This window comes from Anabas testudineus, chromosome 10, assembly GCF_900324465.2.
Source record: "Anabas testudineus chromosome 10, fAnaTes1.2, whole genome shotgun sequence".
In the NCBI taxonomy this organism is placed as follows: Eukaryota; Metazoa; Chordata; class Actinopteri; order Anabantiformes; family Anabantidae; genus Anabas; species Anabas testudineus.
The window spans coordinates 20,381,099-20,402,061 of NC_046619.1; the positions used below are offsets into that span (position 1 = coordinate 20,381,099).

Genomic DNA, 20,963 nt, shown 5'->3' on the forward strand with positions numbered 1-20,963 from the left:
TCTCCCTCATGGCCATCATTCATTGTGCTGTTTGGACTCAACAAAAGAGGCCTTTGGTCTGTAATATTAAAAGTTCAGCCTTGGGGGCAATTATAGGCTGTGAAGAGTCTTCTGTGGTTGTTAAAAATTATAAATAAATTATAAATTATAAAATTGAGCCTGATACAGTATTACAGGAGAAATTAATACAGTGTGAAACAGTTCAGACTTTTACAGAGTAATTTTATAATGTTGCTCCTTTTATTTGTTAATAACAACTGGACACGTATCCTCTTTAAAATTTAAGAAAATAAAGAGCTGATAATAATATAAATCAGATCTTTAATTAAATGTTGCACAAAGACCAGGAAAACTAAAACATTCCTTTATTTGAGAGTTCTTTTGGATTTAACATTTGTTTTCTTATTTTAGCCAGTACACTACAGACATTTGGATCCAAGACAAGACAGATTCTCACAGTCAGGGCACAAACCCAGGACGCTCAGGAGCCAGATTAATCACTGTGTTATACCTACAGGCTCCTCACCTTCCTGTTCAGCGTTGACAGCGTTTTTCTTGAGCAGAAAAATAACCTTTCACCTTGAATCTTTCTTCCGTTGCAAGAGGAAACATCTCACGGAGCACAGCAAAACATGAACCGTGCAACAGTAGCTGAGTAGTGTGCCTTAGAGTTAACTGAGAAGCCGTTGCTTTGCTCTACTGTTCTGACCCAAAAGGAGCGGGTGATCTTCGTGCATGCCCGAAACATTGAGAAGTTGCAGATTGTCAGGACATGTCTGCTTATCCACTGCCATGGCTGATAGGACACAGATGCATATGTGAAGGGACTGAAGATCTGGCTTTTGAAATTTCATACTGAGTTCTGCACTTAGAGGAAAATAGCTCCTTATTACAACTGCACCATGATTTTATAGTGCTTACTTAGTGTCTACTTATGGTTATGTGTGCTTGTGTGTTTTTGTTTGTTCATATAGCTGATAGAGAGAAAACGAGAGTAAAAGCATGAAAGCATGTCATGTCAGCAGGTTCAGTTTGAGCTACAGTAGCTGTCACGTTGTCAGACTGCAGAAAGACGTCTTCATTCTTCACATGACTGAGATGGACGTGACTCCATACTGCTGGATATTTCTGGTACAGCCGCCAACAGTAATTTAATAATCACTATAAATAAATAAAAATAAGGTAACACTCAGTACTAAAAACAACCAACTCATGAGAAAATGATGATAAATATACTTTTTAAATCCACATCTAAGATGGTTGCAGAGTCATTCCTCTCCATGGGAGACCTCCTTACGCTTGCCCTGCCTTGTACCTTTGTATGTTGTATCTCTCTTGTAAGTTGCTTTGGATAAAGGAAAATGAAAAAATGAAATTTAAATGTAAATTATTTTTGATAATTGAGATAATTTGAAGTTGTCACAATAGAAACAAAATCTGTTTCAGACTAACTCCAGTCAATCATATTCATTTCTTAGTGCTTAGTCTTTTTTCAAAGACAAAATCTGCCTGTCTGTCTGGTCTAAAAAGAGTTTCCACTCAGGAATGAAAGACTTGACAGGACACCATGAAAAACAAATGTCGGTTAACAAAACCAACTAATCCAGGAGCATTACATCTTTCACAAGAGCCCTGTGGTTCTGACTCATCATTAATGGTGGTGATCAATGAATAGTTTTCAAAATAAACGACTGGGGAAAAACAGCCGTGATGTAATATGTTTTCATATGATTCTCTCCATCAGAGTTAAAATTAATTCACACATTAATGAGTCTAGTTTTTCCACATCCTCATTTGTGAATCCTCCAAAATTTCACAGCTCTTGTTTCACCCACATGTAAAAACTTGTTTATGAATTCGTACAGTAGGAAGACCTCATACTCGACCAAACATCCAGGGGGAAGCTTTACAGATCATTACAAGCCACGATGTCGGCCTGTTGTTGTGAACACATATTTAGATTTACGGTTAATAGCGCAATACTAAGTATTACCCATCTCCAGTTGAATTCTTCTGTGATGTGGACCAGAGACGTTTTTTTAAGTCAAGTACCATAGAAGCCTTTCGTCAACAAAGCCTCACATGTCAACACATTAGAGGTGAGAATTTGGCAGCGTGAGGTGGTGGTTACTGTCCTGTGATATCTAGTGGCGAAAGCAGACGTTATAGTTTTAAATAGTTGTTAGAACTGCGAACAGATAACATCACAACATTTAATAAAACAGTAACACAACAGTTGGTATAGGTTGATGGCTGATGATCAGTATTGGACACTTTGAATAAATTGCACAAGATTCAGATTAGTACAAATAAACTGTAAATGCTCCAAATCGTCAGTGTAGTTTCCTGGAGTCCGACCAAAACATCTCTCAGTGTTTGTTCAGGAATCCAACTTTCAGTGTTGGCAGCACTCAGCTCTCTGGATCAGTGAAGCTACAACAGCTGCCTGATAATGACTTAAATGTTTACTGAGTTTCTCAAGATTGGAAACAACAGATGGGAACAGAAAGATCGGGACACGGAGCACAACACACAGCTTCTGGGGCCCCTGTTCCAAACAAAGTGTTTGATAGGAAGTCTGATATATCCTGATTTTCTTGTTCATCATTTCGCTTGTTCATCTTGTGTGGTGACATTTTATTGGATAAAGACGAGGCTCTATAGTGGCGACAGAGAGTAGGTGAGAGAAAGAAACTGCACGGCCATGACAGAAGAGGAAGAAAATCTTTAAGCACCTGTAGTAAAACACAATGCACGGTTTTGAAAACAGCAGAGAGAGGAATTTTTCTAAAATGGGCCAAGTCACGTCTTCAAGGCGGAGAGATGAAAGCAGCAGGGAGCGGAGGAAATGGGGGTTGAGGAGGCGTCACCTGGAGAACTGCCTGTTACTGACAGGATCCCAACCAGGCAAGGTGCCCTAAAACCAACTAAACACAGGGAGCACGTCTTAGAGAAAGCAGAGGTTGTTTGGGGTGGATGCAGTTGCAGACAGCCGTTTTGAATCAGATCATCAACCTGAGTAAAGTTTGAGCACAACAGATACGACAGGCAGGCAGGAGTGGCACATGTTTACAATGAGGTTTGCCAAATCCAGGTAGGTCATGAAGGCATGTGATAGGTATTTGTCAGAAGCAGGCCAGGCCAACATGAACTATTTTGGTAAATTAACTTTACACAATCCAACGAAATCAAATAAATCTCTGCTTAACAGAAGAAGTGGCGCACAACAAAACCCATTTCCTGTGCCGTGTACGGAGTTGAAGGCTCATTTACGAGCAAGAAACCTGAAGGATGTGTTTACTGTGCTTCTAGATGGGGCGTTTTTGTCAGGAGTGATAAGAGTTTGTATGATAGGGTGGATGTGGTGATAACAAATGTTTACGACTGTCTGGTGTCTCGGGCGGCCGTGATTCACCCAGAAAACAATGGAAACCAATTTCAAAAATAGTGTGGTGAGCTAAGATCCAAAAAAGAAGCTCATGTGTTGTGTTTGTTCTGGCCTTTGTTCAAGTTTTTTAAAACTCCTGTCCCAGGTATTCAGATGATTATTTGATTATTATGTTCTCGTTTATACTAGTTAAGAGTGATGACAGCAAAGAAGGAAAGAAGCATCAGGCTGGTGATATTTTAAGTCTATGTTGACAGTGTCATTTAAATGGCTTCTAGATTTTCTGTCACAACGACGTTCAACCAGAAAGAAAAGCCAGCGTGCATTTCAAAAGTTCACTTGGCAGCTGGACAACCTGTATATTCTTCTGTGCTCTCATTCAAATTTGAGCTGGCATCTCTTTTCAAACCTTTATTTATCCAGCGAGGGTTTTTGCTGAGCATGTTTGCTGTTTTTTCAGCAACGCCCTTCTTCCATTCACACACGGGAGCTGTAGTCATCAGTTTTTATGGAGAAGAAAAGGTATTGCTCTGTCCTTCTGATACAATTCAGTGGTATCTTACCTTTGGGTGGTTTGAAACTTTAATGTGTAATCATAGCTAATTCCCATGAGAGTAACAACCTCACTAAAATCATAAAGTATTATTGCGTGGTTTTCATAATGGTGATAAACAACAAACAGGCACTGAGTGGAGAACAAAAAAAAAAAAAAACAAGGAGACAAAACGGGGAAAGAACAACAGAGAGATTTGTCATCTTTTCAAAAAGTCACAATATTATTTAATATAAAACACCTTTAAATTGAACATAACGAGGAATCCATCATCAAGAGTTTCACCAGTCCACTACCACTTGAACACTGTGGTCAGGGGTGGGGGGGTGGGACCTCCACCTCGACAGCAGCTGACTTCAATGGTACCTCCGAGTGCACACAGAAAAGGGTTGAAACATGCATTTACTACATTGTACAAAGTCAAAAGCAAAAAACTGGAGTTCTTTTTTTTTGCCATTTGTGACAGAAAGTCTCTGCCGCCTCTTGAGGGGTCCAGAGGCAAAAGAAGGGACAGTCTTGATAGTTGGGCATGTACAGAGGTGTCCATTTGTTTCCTGGCACTCATGGATAAAGTGCCCTCCTCTCTTTTAGACCGTCAGCTGAAGGGAAAGCGGAAACTTGGTGTAAGGCAGGAAAATGAATCAACATACTTTAGATATTTAAGACAACAGTTGTAGATTTAATTTTGACAAACAGTCAGGGCCAGTGTGGCTGCTGTGCTGTGAAGTCCGTTTGTACGACTTGGCTGTAGCACATAACTGTCTCTCTCTCTCTCTCTCTCCTCTACACATTTCTCCCCACCACGTTGCTGGCAACGATCAATGAATGAGGAAGCACAATGTCCATCCAATTTTTCTTTCCAAAGCAAACATCATTGTTCTGTATCTAACAATCCCACAAACAGAAAAGAGATTCCTCCCTTTTGTCCATTCACACTGACGACACTGTGATAAACACAATTCACTCCCAGCCTCCTCCCTCCCTCTATCCCTCCCGCCCTCCCTCTCTTCTACACATCCACTCACACACACAACGCTCACACTACAGATGCCACGGAGGTGACGGAGGTCACCTTATTGTCTTCTGCCCAGGGCTGCAGGTTCTGCAGGGCGTACAGGGAGGAGTTGTGTAGGCAGAGCGGGTCTGGCTGCAGAGGCTGGCTCAACGTCTTCTGGAAAGCTTCCTGCTGAAGCTGCAGCATCAGTCGGTTGGCCTGCTGCCTCTCGGCCTCTCTCTCCTCTGCAGTCTGTCTCCTGGGTGGATGGAGGAGACAAAGAGGAACAGAGGAGGATTCAACACCACTATAATTACTTTCATGGGAGCTTGTACACAGCGTTATTAATGATGCATCCAGAAGCACACAATAGTTCACAATAGTTAAAAAATATATATAGTTTAGTTCACCACCCCAGAATAGAGACTTTCTAGGCATTCTTGTACTTTGTTGTTTGATTAACACATTTGATCAAATGTAAAGAATACAACCAGTAAACAAATGTAACCGTGATGAAGACTCCTAAGGGTACATCACTTTGTTTTGAGCATTCATGAGGCAAAAAGGATGCAAATCAGTGCAGGAGATGTCAGACTGATACTCTGCTCTCCTAAAATCTAAACAAAAGACAGATAATTGGCAGTAAAGACACAGCAGACAGTTGTTTGTTATAAGCAACATAGTGTGAAATGATATTAAGAATGATTTTATCAATAGAAACACTGAACAGGTACGTTAACAGGTATGGAGACATGAAGTTACACATCTCCGAACATTTGCAAATCAAACCATTTGCCTAATGGCTGATTTTACTGTATGTTTATTCAACACCTGTGACAGTTACTTCAGCTTGAGGCTACATGACAGCATGACAGCTGATCAAGATGGGTGGCAGGTGTTTGCATGACTAATGCAGGGGGAGGATTCACAATGCACTTCCTGCCTTGAGGTGAAAAGTTGGGTTGTCTCTTCTTTTCATCGCAGCATATGTTAACAGAAACACACACCCTGCTTATTGTGGCATCAGGTGCTGAAACCAACTTCTGCTGTGTTGAAAAGCAGCACAGACACGTGTTTTGTTGAAACTTAAATAGTTTTTAAAAAGAATCAACGGCTTCAACCTGTGCTCACTGTGATTCAGAATAAATGCAGCTTTTTTAAATTGTGTTACATTTATATTACATTTACATTTGGGGATTTGGCAGATGCTTTTATCCAAATCGACTTACAGGGTACAAGGCAAAGGCAGGGTAAGCTTAAGGAGGTCCTGCCTAAGGCCCCCCTACTGGATCCGCACTCGTATTGATTCTTCTGTTCTTATCAGCACAGAAAAAGGCACAGTGAGGAATTTATTAAGCTCTTTTAAAATGAAGACGATGTAACAACACAAACCGTAATAAACAAACGATTGCCGTCAAAACCAGCAACAAAATACAAATGGCAGGCAGGAATAGAGGCGGAAACACACCTCTAAAACACTCTTTCATGCACACCAACCTCCATCCATTAGCCACACATTATTGTTAACAGCATTATCATAATCTGATTCGCTGCCTGTTGATTTGATCATCCTCCTGTTACTAGCGTAGTTGTCACGCAAAGATATCCTTCATACTCATCCTATCAGGTGCACACTACAGGGAAACGGCATAAATCTCAGCAAAACTAGGAAATCAGAAAAATGAGTTAAGCCAATTCCCTTGTTACTTGTGACACGTCGATTAGTCTTGGATTTAGTTTGGTGATGTTTCTTTCAAATGGATTCATTTTTATTACATCTGGAAAATGTGTCTTGCTTTTATTTTATGTTTGTGATTGTTTGTAAAATAAAAGCTTCTTTCTTTTTTAGAACAAAGAAACCAATTCATAAATGATATTCATCCAAATGAAAATAAAAAGAAGTTGTAAACATTTTCTAATTGTTTTAAATTCATAAAATAATTATAAAAGCCATAAAATCATTTAAGCATTAAAGGTAATTTAGGTCATATATTATGTTTGTAATATGGTTTTGAAACAAGAGTGCTGGCCCTTTAACTAAGGGCAGGGCATGATAATTTGATTTCCTACTCATTTACCTCCAAATGGCTATAAACAACAGTTAAAATCAAGTGTGTGTGTGTGTGTGTATGTGTATGTGTGTCCATTTCTGTCTATGGAGTTGGCAGTCAATTCCTCCTGTGAGTGTTTCAGTATTGCTTTGGACAGCAAGTTTCTAAAAGGCCTTTCAGGAGTAATTGTGCTTGGTCAAGTGAACTGGCCTCGACTGGCAGCTACGCTAAGCAAAATAGGCGTTGTGTTGTACAGGGTCTCACATGCTTTAGCTGTGGGCCATTTTACTTTTGTTTAAAGTAAAACACCAGTGAGCATTTTGGATCTAAGAGTAAAACAGAGACATGTTCACTGGTGTCAATTTATGGAGCAAGAAAAACTGGAAGGAGCTTCTCATACAGCACTTAAAGAGACAACAGCACAAAAACCACCACGGCCTCTTTGTTTTGTTTGTAACAGATCATGAGGGAGCTCATCAACAGAATGTGGCACATGGACGAGAGAACGGTGATGCTTCAACTTCCAACCAAACTGCATCAAATGACACTCACAGTGAACACACACCCTGCTGGAGTCTTACCGCCATTTTGTTCGCCTGTTCTGAAACCAGGTCTTGACTTGTGCATCTGTCATTTTCAGGGCCTTAGCCAAGGTGGCGCGCTCGGCCGACGCCAGGTACTTCTGCCGGTGGAAACGTTTCTCCAGCTCGCAAATCTGCACCCTGCTGAAGGAGGTGCGAGGCTTTTTCCTCTTGGGTGGCGTCCGGTTCTGGTACGGGTGGCCAATACGGCGAGTCACAGAGAAGGGTGAGAGGGCAGCTAAGAGGAAAAGAAAAAGAGAAGAGATTAGAGTTTGTTTGACTTTTAAGTGATGAATATCATGCAGGCAATTCATTCAAACCATCCATGTTAATATTGGCAGCAGGTGTTTGGACATTAAGGTTCAGGATTAATGTCTGTTGAATTTCTAAACTGGAAAGATCTGTTTTCTGCAGAATAAACTTATTTCCCTTGGGTTTGTGTTTGTGCATTCTCAGGTTGTACATTCAGTTTTTCTTTCCAATATTTGGTTAGAAAAAAATAATTGTCCTCAACTGTGGAAAAGGCAATAATATTTAGGGAGTCTAAGAAAAGGCCCAGAAGCTGCCAACTGAAGAAGATAAATGTAATTACAACAAAACCAAAGATGTCAACAGGACAAGTCTTAGCTGGGCATTCACAAAGCTTTATAGTATTAAATCCAATTAAATCAATATTCAAAGTGACATTCTGTCTGTAACTGGTATTATTTGCTTGGTGAGTATTAAGATCAGTGTTCGCTGAGATTTAAACTTCAGGTTTAATGATACTCACAAACTGAGACAAAACCTTTTAGTATTCAAAGCACACACAAGATGTTTGCATTTAGAAATCAGCTGCGTTAGTAATGGGTGTGGTAGGAGAAGCATTCGGCAGGTAGGGGGAGGGGTGACTCACCTGGGCAAGCCCCCTTTGGAAAAGGATAGTCTGCTAGTAGGCCATTGCTGTCTCGCAGGTGAGCGAGCTCGGGGTAATAGCATTTGGCTAATGTCTCCACAGTGCTCCAGACAGGGACCCTGCCGATGTCTCCCTTGGGGACAGGGCAGAGGGACCCGGCGGCTCCTGGCCCCCCAGTGGCCTCTCCTGCTCGGCTCTCCTCTGCCTGCTCCCCTAAAGGAAAGGGAGACACAATGAGGTCCCACATCTGGAGCACAGCAGTAGCTGCCGCCAAGCGGGCACCGATGCACAGCAGCTAATCACATGAAGGAGGTTTGAGTGATGAACAGAGTCGACTGTAACATCATTTACCGCTCAGTCTCCTCAGTTAACATTTGGAGAGGTTTTGTTACAAAACAAGATAAAATAGGAGAATAGAATATAAGTGACATAAAGAAAGGATAAAAAGATGAATGGAGCGTAGTGTTCAGCCAATCAGAAACCAGCTACAGGGGTCATCACTGATGTGTATAATTTTATTATATGTTTAAAACAAAGTCACTGGTAATCATTTGGTGATTTGAGGGTATTTTTCCTCAGACTTATCAAATTCAAATATATTTAATATTTGCACAAAATATCTTCCATACAAACATGAAGCTTCTAACAACGACCTCACATGACTCAACATGCAGAATTAGACATTTTCTGATGAATAAACATGATAAATTTGTTTATTTTTAAGTTATTCATTCTTTAAAATGATGAAGTCACTGCATCGTGTTCTTCTTCTCACTGTACCTCAGTGCTTCACTTTCACATATCACTGTATCTGGGTATTAATAACAACTTATCTTCAGCATCATAAAATATCTATGAATCCTGTCTATTTTGTCAGCCACGGGTAAACAGAAGATCAATAACTGTAACGAGATCGTTTTTGGCCATAGATCCACTCCCCAGTCACATTCTCAATGTGAAACAAAATGGAAATCAACAATAACAGTTTCTGTCTCTTCCTCTCTCTCGCTCTCTGTGTCTCTGTGTCATTCCTCCCCAGCAAGATGTTTCGCCTCCTGTCTTACAGGATGTTTATCTGTTTTTGTTTTGTCAGAAAAGCTCACTAGGAGCCAAAATGAATATGAAAACATCTGCATAGGTGTTCCCCCGAGGGCCACGTACTGACGCTGCTCTCAGAGTTTCAGCCACCAGAAAATTCATTTGCCACGCAGCCGATGACAATTTGGATGGAAAATGGAACATGAAGCTATTATGAGTGAGGCAGTCATTTCCAGGGAGCTGCCGACGTCCCCTGATGGTGCTGAACACGAGTGGCAAATTGAAGCGTACACGAGCAAATGATTTGTAAAGTAAAGATGAATAGCTGCAATGTGCTTTTACAGTAGGTCACATAAAGTTAACATTACCTGAGTGTAAATTAGCAACACAGATTCAGAGCGGGAAATGAAAACTCACCAGCTTTTATTGTCTTTTGCACTGGATTTATAGTGACCATGTCTTGCTCCTTCTTCTTCTCATTATTATTTTAATCACCTTTGGTACTATTCTTGTAACACTGTTATCAGTTTTTACATTATGTGTTGCTCTGATGCTCAATAGTAGTAAAAATGGTAATCACATCCCTTTAATATTACACTGGGGACTGAGATAGGCATCTATGGCATTTAATCATGGGTTTATAGTAATAAAACCCCCTTGATGTTTCCTATAGGTGCTCACCGTGGACTGTAGCAATTCTGTGACTCTTAATAGTGAATTTATGGGGACCTAATTGTACAACATTTATGAAAAACCTCCTGTGATTCCTAATCACATTCTACTGCAGTATGTCTGTGATACATGCAGTTGTTCTTTTTGGTCGGCCTCGTGTTTTTGACTTGTATCTTGTTGCCCATAATAATTTGTAGCCTTACAGGTCACATGCTGAGCGCGAGTAGGCCTGTTGTTGCTCCCAGCGGCGGGTCTGGCTAAATAATACTGCATTAGATGGCTATTTCAGGCCATCTGCGGGTTAAGTAATGGACCAGGCACATACAAGCACGTTCAGAGGAAACCCAACATGCAGCAGGAGCCTGTAACCTGCCAACTGCAGCCAGGCTCAGCCTCACAGTGTGTGAAATGCTGATAAATATATGATACAGTGAAGCTATGGATACTACATGACTCATGTTGTGACTGAAGATGTAAGACGAAGACGGTTCAGGAATCAGATATGGCTTCAGATTTATCCCTTGCTGTTATTACTGGGACGGTAAACTGCTGTATACACAGAAGAGCAGTGATGTAATGTTTGAGCTTGTGCAGGGTTTGGATTTTAAACCAACATCTAAATTCAAACACTGTCTCTGCTCCACTGCATCAGCCCTAATGAAGCCAAATGCATATAAATAATCAATATAATAATTTTCTTCTAATTCAGAATATACAGCAACTTTAATATATTATCTGTCATGATATCCAGACAGTTAATAATGTGCATAACATTTAAAAAATATCTAAACTTAAGAATTAAACATCTGCAGACAAATTAAAATTAAATTAAATTAAATTAAAAGCTGTCAACAGGATACTATTACATTATAAAAGTAATGCTGGGACATGTTGTATCTTACATTATTTTTTTGTACTTTAAATATTTAAAACACGTTGTAAAAAGAATTCTGGTTTCCAAAAGAAAAAGAAAGGAAAGAAAAACCTCAGGTAATAGAGTAAAACCATCAGACGTGTTGTTCACCTCCATCAAATGAAAAAGAAAATGGGCTGAAATACTAAATTTGCTGCCTGCGTAATACAATTTAGCATAAGCATATCAAAAAATAAAATGCTGCCGTGGAGAATATGTTTCCCATAATAAAACCACTTATACTTAATAACACTTCTCGGTGACAGCGCCTCCCTTCCCCACTGCGGATATTACCTTTGTAGCAATCTAATAAATATATCCGTGAAGGATTCTAAAGGGGATATTGAAATATAACATGAACATATATTGCTATTTATTATACTATACGGAACTAAATGCAGGGACACTGTGTTCTGTCACACAGAAAATCAGGAAACATGAGGACAGGAGCGGGTTCAGAAACCGAGTCAGAGAAAATGGTTTCATGATTTTTACTGGTGGGACCTGTTCTGTAGAGCTGCACACGACTCTGGGCCTCAAGTAGTATGCTATTATTATTATTATTATTATTATTATTATTGTTATTATTATTATTATTATTATTATTATTATTATTATTATTATTATTATTATTATTATTATTATTGTACCAGCTTAGCATACGGTATGTTTAAATATATTTTATTTATATAATCATTTGCCATGACCTGTAACCTGTAATGATTATGATGTAGTCTATTGCAACTTAATTTTTATGTCTTCAGTTTAAAATATAGCAAAGTAAGTAGAAAAGTAAATTATGTTTTTGGTTCACAAATAGTCGGTTATTATTATTATTATTATTATTATTATTATTATTATTATTATTATTATTATTAGAGACAATCTGAGGACAAAGTCAATTTAAAAATAACTAAATAAATACATTTTGGCGCACAAGCCCGGTGATCCACACGAATCCTCCTGCATATAAACTAACTCTAACTGTACTGGTGGATTAAATGATGCCTTTAACGCCTCAAATCTTAATCCTTTGAGTCAGTCTGATGCAACTTCTCCCGATTTATGACGCGAATTTGGGCACAGAGGCGCACGCCAGGGTGAAAAACGAGCGAAGCCTATTGTGCAGTTTAACAGGTTTCGTTTACATGGCCGTGGCTGCCAAATCTGGAAGCCTTTGGCAACATATTTGTGTCTGTGCAGCTGCGAGGGGCCGTTTTTCTCCTCCGGTTTCAACTTGGAAAGCCGAGAGAAAAACAAGAAACGGGAGAGAAACATTTAAAATGCTTCTCTGCCCATCAGGATAGATGATAGTCCGTTTGATTTACGGCCTTTTATAGGAATCAGAGCAGGCTAAATCTGGATGGTGTGCGTGTTTGCGCATGTGTGTGTGCGTGTGTGTAGCTGGCTGATCAATACAGTGGAAAGATATAAGCTGCGAAATGATTACAGCGACACAAAGCTGAGAGAAATTAAACGAGAGGCCCTCGGTGACTATGAGTAAAATTGATAAGCCTATTTACACTGTATCTTTTTGCAGTTGACATATCGTCCCCAGTATTTAATAATTAATCAGGCAGAAAGAACGGAATAGTGAATATTTAATGCGTGAAGAGGTGGGGGGGCGAGAGCGCGCAAATCCATGATGGTCTTCATTTTCATCTTCATAAGGATGAGGTCATGAGAAAAAGACCAGTGGAGCCACCTCCTCCAAAAAGCAGCATAAAAAGTGTAAGAACATCACAAAGACACATCACATATATTAAAACAGCAGATGTGATGGTTCAGGCTGGAAGAACTCACAGAGTTGTTCTTATTGGATGTGTTTCCAGTTCTGTGGCACATGTTGGTCAATGTGCATGGAAAGTGTAAAATCAAGATGGTTCATTTTGCCTCTGTTTGAATAAAAAATTAGATGTAGTTATTTGTTTTTAAGATGGATATATATATAAATGCTTTCTGAGTTATTAGTCTGGTTTTATTTATTGTCTTCAAATAAAAGGGAAAGAACAGAAATTTTAATTTATAAATAAATTCTAAATCCATCAGGAGAAACTACTGTTGTCTTATTATTAAAGTATTAATATCAGTATTGCTGAAAGTATTGCGACACTTTCAGTTCCTCCAACTTCACAGAGCTACAGAGAAACAGTTTGACTAATGTTAGATATTAATAAAACCAAATCCTAAACCAGGAACCGTAAATCAGCAGAGTGGGAGATTTTTAATAGCCTGATAATAATAATAATAATAATAATAATAATAATAATAATAATAATAATAATAATAATAATAATAATAATAATAATAAGTGGGTACTGTACTCGTCTTCCTGTTTTCTCAACTCGCTCTCAGTAGAAAAAAAATCATTCATCCTCATGAACAAACCGGGGACGTCGTTATCCGTCATCCACTGTAAATGGAGAGTGATGGTCCAATACTGATTCATCAGCATGTCCACGCCAATTTCTGCTCTCGTTTATCAGGCTGCCCTTCCAACATAATAAAACTGACTCTGTGTATGCACATACGACTCGTTCCTCATTACAACCTATTGGAATCAGCTCCACTTTGAGGAGCCATCAGGCCCCGTGCAGTCTGCATCGTTCAAGGCCCCTTTTCCAACACAAACAGCATTAAATTCACAGGACCGCCTGCAGGGACATGACAGAAATATACAGCACGTTGTGGCCTCTGTAGCGGAATCTATGGGTTATTTTAATAATGTGTGAAATGTGGGTGAACATGCATAAAGTGACCCTGTAGCTTCTCTAATCTCCGGCCTACAAACCAAACACAGTCACCTACAGGTGCTGCAGGACCACACGAAACTCTTTACCTGTTAATCTGTCCTTGGCAAACCTCCTACTGCTCTCCATCCACGGGAAGGTGAAGTTTGCCGCATTCCCCATCCCCATCCCGGGCACCGAGGGGATGCCAGGTCCGATGCCCGGCGGATGTGTCGAAGGGGGCGGATGCGGAGCAGCAGCGGCGGGCGGCGGTGGCGGAGGTGGCATGGGTCTGTGCGCCGGTACCCGGATCACCCCGCCGGCGCCGCCCGAGTTCACATTAACGTTCATGTTCATGTTCATACTGACGTTCATGTTCATGTTGACGTTGTAGGAGCCGGCCAGACCCGCCGCCGCCGCCATAGAGCAGGCCGGGTTGTAGACGCTGTTGTACCCGTTGCTGTACACGTTGGGAGTCAGCGCGTAATCCGGGTCGCCGGTCCGGTTGGGCAGCATGCAGCCACTGGACTGATCGGAACTGTTTAGGATCTGGTCTATCCCAAAGCTGATGGGTTCATGCTGCTGCTGGTGCGTCTGGTTCACCTCCTCGATCCCGGTGTGCTCCATAGTTTTGTGGGTTCGTTCAGTCTGTGTTGTCAGCGAGCGGATGTGTTTTTGTCATATAGTAATTCACAACTTAAGAAATGAAGTGTTGGTATGTATGATGCAGTACGGGGCTGTTTTTTGTTGTTTATTTGTTTGTTTGTTTTCAAGCATCGACACAACGCTGATCTACTCCCAGGAAACCAATAACGTGTCCAGCGCTATCCAAAATCTTGCCATTATTTTTGTCCAACAGTGAATCGGGTGTTCCCTAAATGGAGTGCCTGTCCGCCGGGCTCGTATCCATTTTTACACCGTGTTTTTCTCCCACTGAACTAGACACAAGGAGAAACAAGAAAAACACCCGAAGTCGACAAATGGCTGTCCAGAATACTTACTAAAATCCTTGATTTTTGGAGGGGGGCAGTTCTCTTGAGAGGCTTGATGCGCTTTGTTCGCCTGCTGTGGAAGAGACGATCCATACGCAGAGGGCAAGGTAGGATACCCAAGCTCGTGGCATCAAAATAAACCAGGAGACACAACAAAACAAACCAGAAGAAGCGAAAACGAAACGCTGACCTCGTAGGCTCGATATTAATTGGAGGTGAGAGCGAAAGACGACTCTGTTGTGCTGAATGGTGAAGTGTGTTTCAGCAGGTGAGACAACCCTCTGCGTAAAAGCTGCCATTCGGTCATCCAGCCAAACCTCCCTCCCCTCCCTCTCGCACTCTCTCTCCCTCCCATCTTTCCTCCCTCCTCCCCGCAGGACAGTTGTTTTGCTCGGATGTCTTAAAGAAGCCGCAGCTTTCGTTTCCCCGCAGCTTGTCTGCTGTTGAAGCGGGTTTGTGCCTTTTTACCGGGTCAAGCGCTTCAAACAGGTTTCCATGAAATATCTCCATGTTTGAGCTCCGCTCATTTAAAGGATGTGTCCAAGTGTCAGTGCAGTGTAGTCGGAGCAGAAACGCCATAATGCTCTGAAGTTAATATATTACTATACTTATGTTGGATGTTATCAAATCCTTTATTGTAAATGTCTCGTTAAAGCAGCGGAGTGAGGCAAAGCTTCATGTGAAGGCCTCTGTAGAACCGACTTTGAGAAGCCTCAGCCACATGAGGAGGTTCCTGCTACAGGCAGCAAGTGGGCACTTCACAGCAACAATTAAACATAGGTGTCTCTGTGCGCGCTCACTGTCCAATTAAACAGCCCACACGTAGAACCAGGGACCCATAGAACTCATCCACGGACCCTCAGATCAATGAACAGCGAACGAATAAGGCGTAAGACGAAATAGCAAGATGCACATTATGCTGAAGCACGGAGCTGAATGGCATCCAGTTCTGTGTGAAGGGATCCAACAAATACTGGGTCAGATTTAGGCTGAACCAACAATCTGTTGCATTGTGAACGCACAGCAAGGCCGCAAACCCACACAGGCCTCATTATAACGCACAGATAGATAGATAGATAGATAGATAGACAAATAGATAGATAGATAGATAGATAGATAGATAGATAGATAGATAGATAGATAGATAGATAGATAGATAGATAGATAGATTATTAAATAAATAAACAGCAGCTGGAGTCACACTATGAAGCTGAAAGTGTGGAACGCGGCGTTGCTGATTTGCACAAATTATTTAACCTTTCTTTGCCCGGAGCGACGACGCCGATCGCCGGGGTCTCAATTCAATAAAGATGAAAAATGGCTCATAATAAAACCGCGACACGGGGAAAAACGAATTTAATATATCACCGTTTTATTACGCACTTATTTCACTTTCCGTGCGAATAAAGATATCTCTCAACTGCACAAGGTGGCTAGAGGGAAGCATAAAAATCAATTGTGTGAATTCAAGGCCATATCAATAACGGTGCGGGGACGAGAACCGTGCGAGTGCAGCTGCTATTAGGCCTGTTTATATTTGTGCGTTACAATAAAATGAATAGTGGCGAGAGGATGCACTGAGCCTCAGATCAGCTTACTGACAAGGTAATTGGCCGTTTATGCAAAAGCAGCAAGATCTATGGCCAGGAAGCCGGGAAATCATGTTTGAAAGCCTCTGTTGGTGATGTCAGCAGCAGAGGTGTGATACCCGATCGTGCCACAAACCAAACTGTTTAGTGAGAGCAGCACAGGGTTCCCAAAATGTTCCATGTTCCACCAACACGTTTGTCTTATTGCGCGTTTTCTAACTTAACGCACGCAGGATGTTAACGTGGAGATTTACTCCTGGGTGAATTTGTTCAAATCCAACTCTGTACTATTACTAATAATTTCCACTTGTGCTGCATGTTTAGCTAAAGCGCATGAAAACAAGCAACAAACCAAATTCCTGCGTGAAACAGCAACATCCACATGTAATGAACCGGCTCCAGCTTTGGAGGAACTGACTCTGATCACAGTCTTCACGATAAGTTCCTCAGGATCATCCGTCGTAGTTTGGAATTGCTTTTCATTTGGAGGGTGAAGCTGTCAGGCTGCTGAGTCCCACACAGTCTCAAACTGAACCAGCTTCATCCAGTGAGAGCAGTGTTAGAAACTTCACAACGTCCAGCTGCTGAAAGAATGTGTTTCTCATTTAGAAACGGAGAGTTGTACAGGTTAGTTTGTATTTTTATAGTTTTATTGTTGAGGGTTATTTATTTAAACTAAGTCCAACACATACGTTTTAAAGGCTAAAAGCAAAAAGTACTGCAAAATATAAATGTTTTTAAAGACACTTTTTAGAACAAACAAACAAACAAACAAAGGTTCTTATGCATCAAACATAGTAAACAAATACATTTCCTGCTCATGTCCTGTTCACATGAGGCCGTGCATGTGCATGCATGACCTTCCATGGTTGAACACAATGGTAAAACTGTGCACCCCCACTCATCAGGAGCGATATGAGAGTTGTCTTCATTGAGACTGACAAGCAGAGCTGTGCTCAGTGAGACTCCGAGTGTCTTATTTCATTATTCTTCACCATGATTAGTTCCCATGAGCTTCTGTTACAGTGAAGCACCAGAGAATTAAAATAGTTTCTGAAAAGTTCTGATTTCTAATGTTCAGTCTGGGACTCTTTAAATAGACCTGAACCTCCTCGTTTCTATTTTTGCCCTCATTTCACTTTGGCCATTTGAGGAAATGAGCTGGAAGGAATTCATTTACTTATGTTTCTGAGCTGAACAAAACAAATGTGTCTAATTATTTTTAAAGTAAAGCCACTAATTAGCCATTTGTGTTTATAGGTTTTTTAATAACACTCATTTTCTGCCCAGATACAGTGGAAGATCATTTTGTAACGTAATATTCAGCTCAAGTGTTATTTTAGCACCGTCTACACCAAACCTTCCACATCTCTCTCCATCTCTGCACATTTTGCAAAGAGAAACACTGGATCACACTTTAATGAGACTATTGTGTGTGAAATATTTTGGCTCCATATCCTCTAACCTCTAAGTGTTCACTGAAGTGTCTTCATTTGCTGGGTTCCTTTACATGCTGCTGCTGCTGCTGCTGCTGCTGCTGCTGCTGCTGCTGCTGCAGTGGCACCGTTTTCCCATCAGGATCATTACATTTTTATCTAATAAGCTATCGCTGCAAAACATGGGGGAATTTAAATTATTATTATTGATATTAAATAAAGATCACTGACTTATTATGGGCTGGCATTATAAAGCTAGTTATAAAATAGGCCAATAGGAGGTCTGCCTATAGGTTTTAATGCAAACTTGACAAGATGCTGTGCAGGATTGTAATCAGCAATTTTACTAATGCAATAAAAGTCCATTGCCAATTAAGGTATACCCCCCCTCGTTCGCACGCACACACATTCGCGGACGCATACACACACTCCCTCTCCTCAATATGAAAGCCCCTCGCTGACTTTGCCCAAAGGCGTTGTCTATGGTTGCCGGCTGTGCGTGATGAATCGTTATCTCCAGGCCATGCAGCTCGTCTGGGTAATAAAGTACCAGCAAACCGGAGACAAAAGGAATTTGTCACAGTTGCCTCCCCGATATATTAGTGACCTACCGGTCGGTTTAGCTTTCATTTGTGGGAGACTACACACCAAATTAAAATGAACAGAAAAAAAGTAGGGAACGTAGCGGCTGGAAATGAAGGAGCCAGTGCGGCTCAGCCCAGGCGTTTGTGGGGTCATTTGAAAACAAACATACAAATAAACATTGTCAACCTCATTCGCGGCCTACAAATGCATCATTTACTTCAACAATACACTGCTGAATCCCTCCTTCCTTGGAGGTGTCCTCTGAAAGCTGTTTTCAGGTCAGTGAACGCGCCGAGCTGCGAATCATCTTTTACGCAAATTTCTAACCAGGTGCGCGACGCGCCTCAGCTCGTCGGAGTAGTTTTAAACTGCAGCGTGTACAATCAATCAATCAATCACATATTAAACATTCAGTTAGACCTACACAACCTGCTCCAGAAAATCGAGTGTTTTTATTACAGTTTATTATTATGAATGTTGTATTTTACAGTATTGTTATAATATTTTACTAAATGAAATTAATAAGGACGCAGTGCACAGATTTAAGACTGAACGAATCACTACATAGTCTGGATTATTCATTCAGTTTACTGCAATGGTAAAAATATTCAGATTATTTACTTAAAAGTATTTACTCAAAAAATGTCCACAGTGTAGTGATGTTTAGAACAATGACTTCAGCAAATCTATAGGCTATCATCAGCAAACTGAACTTGAAGCATTATAAGTAAGGCACTCATTATGGAAAATGGCTCCTTTCATATTTTATTAACACACACACACATATAATTGTGTCATAATATATGATGCAATAGTGTGCGAGCAGTATTTTAATGGCTAATTGAGCTGAGTGATAATGCTTATTAGGTAACTAAGTGTCTTATAGTGAAAGATAATGTTGTAAAGTAAAAGTAGAAGAAACGTAGAAAGAAATGGAAAAAAGTCGAGTAGAAAAGCTCCAGACTGTTCTTTAGTGATGTGTTTGGGTAAGAATGCTTTCCATAAATGAACGGGTGCCTTCCAGCATCATCATTATGAGGATGACTGCTGTTACTGCTGATGTTGTTAATACTGTTAGCTGTTGTTTTGTACCATTAGCTTCAGTTAAAGCTGTCTGTTATTGATCATTTGGGGATTTTCCATCACAGCATTTTTCAGCAGCTTACGCTCACTAATTGTTTCTGTAAAGACAAATAATGATGGGAAAACATTGAAACTATATATAAATTGTGTTTAAATGGTGCAAAACAATCTACCTGTTTATATCCTGGCCCACATGTTGGATCTATACAATTATTTTTTTACTTCTATTTAAAGGACTACAGCTTGGAAACACCAGGAAAAGAAGCTGGTGTTTAACTCCAAAGTATTAACTGTGTGCCAACAAAAATAACCAGCTGGTTGAATGTGGAGTCCACATTTTTCATGGAGAGTTGGCCGGTAGACACATCTGATAACGGACACGTAGAATGTGACGGCTGAAATGATCCCAGACCTGGGAAGAAGGAAACCTGCCTGTGCAATCAAGGATGCTGGAGATTAGTGTGACAAACCTGTCATCCTCCTCCTTCCCTGGTCCTGTTTGGCTCTCTGCTGCTATTAGCTTGAATTTCAAGAGTACACCCTATAAAAACTGGGTTCAGTGACTGAGGGACCGGGTTTGTACAGTTTGAGCCACTGTTTAATTAACAGCTCGAAAACTAAACTAAAATAAAATAAAATGTTTTTTATCTCCCAGTCTGAATGTGTTTGGTGAAGAGATCCATTACTATATTTTCGTTTACCTAATTGCAGTAATCTGAAACAGCCTATAATTAATAAAAGCATTGCTAGCGACATGCTCCTGCTCATGTCTTAGTGAAGAAATGTTTTTAAGCCATTAAAATAATTCAACTTACATTTGTTGTAATCTAAGTGCTGCTAAACCAATGTTTGCGTATACTAACCTAGAGAAGCACCATGTGTAATGATATGTGTGGTCTATCTACAGTATGTGATGTGTACAGAGTCACACGGTACAGGCTAAAAACTATATTTAAATTCCACTGAGTGCCCCAAAGAAAGCTTGGAGCAGCAGGTTTCTAATGTCCTATAGAATCAGATAACTGTGCAAATCCAACACAATAACAATACAAACTTCTCTGATTCTGTAAACACAGTGAATCTGATGTTGTGCAACTGTTTTCCCATATATCCTACCCATATGTTTATTGCCAGGCATTTTTTTTTACAACCCTGATGAGGGTGTAGTGAGCAAAAGGAAATTAACAGAGATTTTCAGTGAACCTGAACGCAGCTTCTGTCTCAACAAGTGTGCACTTTCCTGTTTGCACTCACTGAACTGGGAATTTACCGTAACCATCACAATCGGATTGATGCCTCACATGAAATGTAGGAGCACGGCCAAAACCAAATGAAGAACACTTGACAGAAGTGACAACAAACACTGAAGCCTCTAAATAGAAGTTATACAATAAATCAGTCTCTGTTGGCATTAACACATTAATGTAGTCATCCACCTCCTCATTCAATGATCATCACCAAAGT

The 20,963-nt window shown here is 40.5% G+C and overlaps 1 protein-coding gene across 3 annotated transcripts; it reads right to left on the reverse strand.

Moving 5' to 3' along the window:
- Positions 1-4,143: 4,143 nt before the first annotated feature.
- Positions 4,144-15,105, reverse strand: tlx2 (T cell leukemia homeobox 2). 3 transcript variants are annotated; one of them, XM_026358024.1, is made up of 5 exons: positions 13,925-15,104; positions 8,463-8,675; positions 7,568-7,805; positions 5,014-5,194; positions 4,144-4,540 (listed from the first exon to the last, which is right to left on the reverse strand). In XM_026358024.1, the coding sequence occupies exons 1-5, from the start codon at positions 14,439-14,441 to the stop codon at positions 4,529-4,531; spliced, it is 1,161 nt and encodes a 386-aa protein (XP_026213809.1). In that variant the 5' UTR covers positions 14,442-15,104; the 3' UTR covers positions 4,144-4,528. The 3 variants fall into 3 exon arrangements, with proteins under 3 accessions (XP_026213809.1, XP_026213808.1, XP_026213810.1); XM_026358023.1 differs by lacking the exon at positions 4,144-4,540 and having other exon boundaries at positions 4,941-5,194; positions 13,925-15,105; XM_026358025.1 differs by lacking the exons at positions 4,144-4,540; positions 8,463-8,675 and having other exon boundaries at positions 4,941-5,194; positions 13,925-15,105.
- Positions 15,106-20,963: the final 5,858 nt, after the last annotated feature.

Excerpts from the sequence above, each read along its gene's own strand:
- tlx2 (XM_026358023.1), bottom strand. The coding sequence starts at position 14,441 with ATGGAGCACACCGGGATCGAGGAGGTGAACCAGACGCACCAGCAGCAG. Across the intron at positions 8,676-13,924 it reads TGCCAAGGACAGATTAACAG|GGGAGCAGGCAGAGGAGAGC; the intron begins GTAAAGAGTTTC and ends CCTTTCCTTTAG. Across the intron at positions 7,806-8,462 it reads TCCAAAGGGGGCTTGCCCAG|CTGCCCTCTCACCCTTCTCT; the intron begins GTGAGTCACCCC and ends TTTTCCTCTTAG.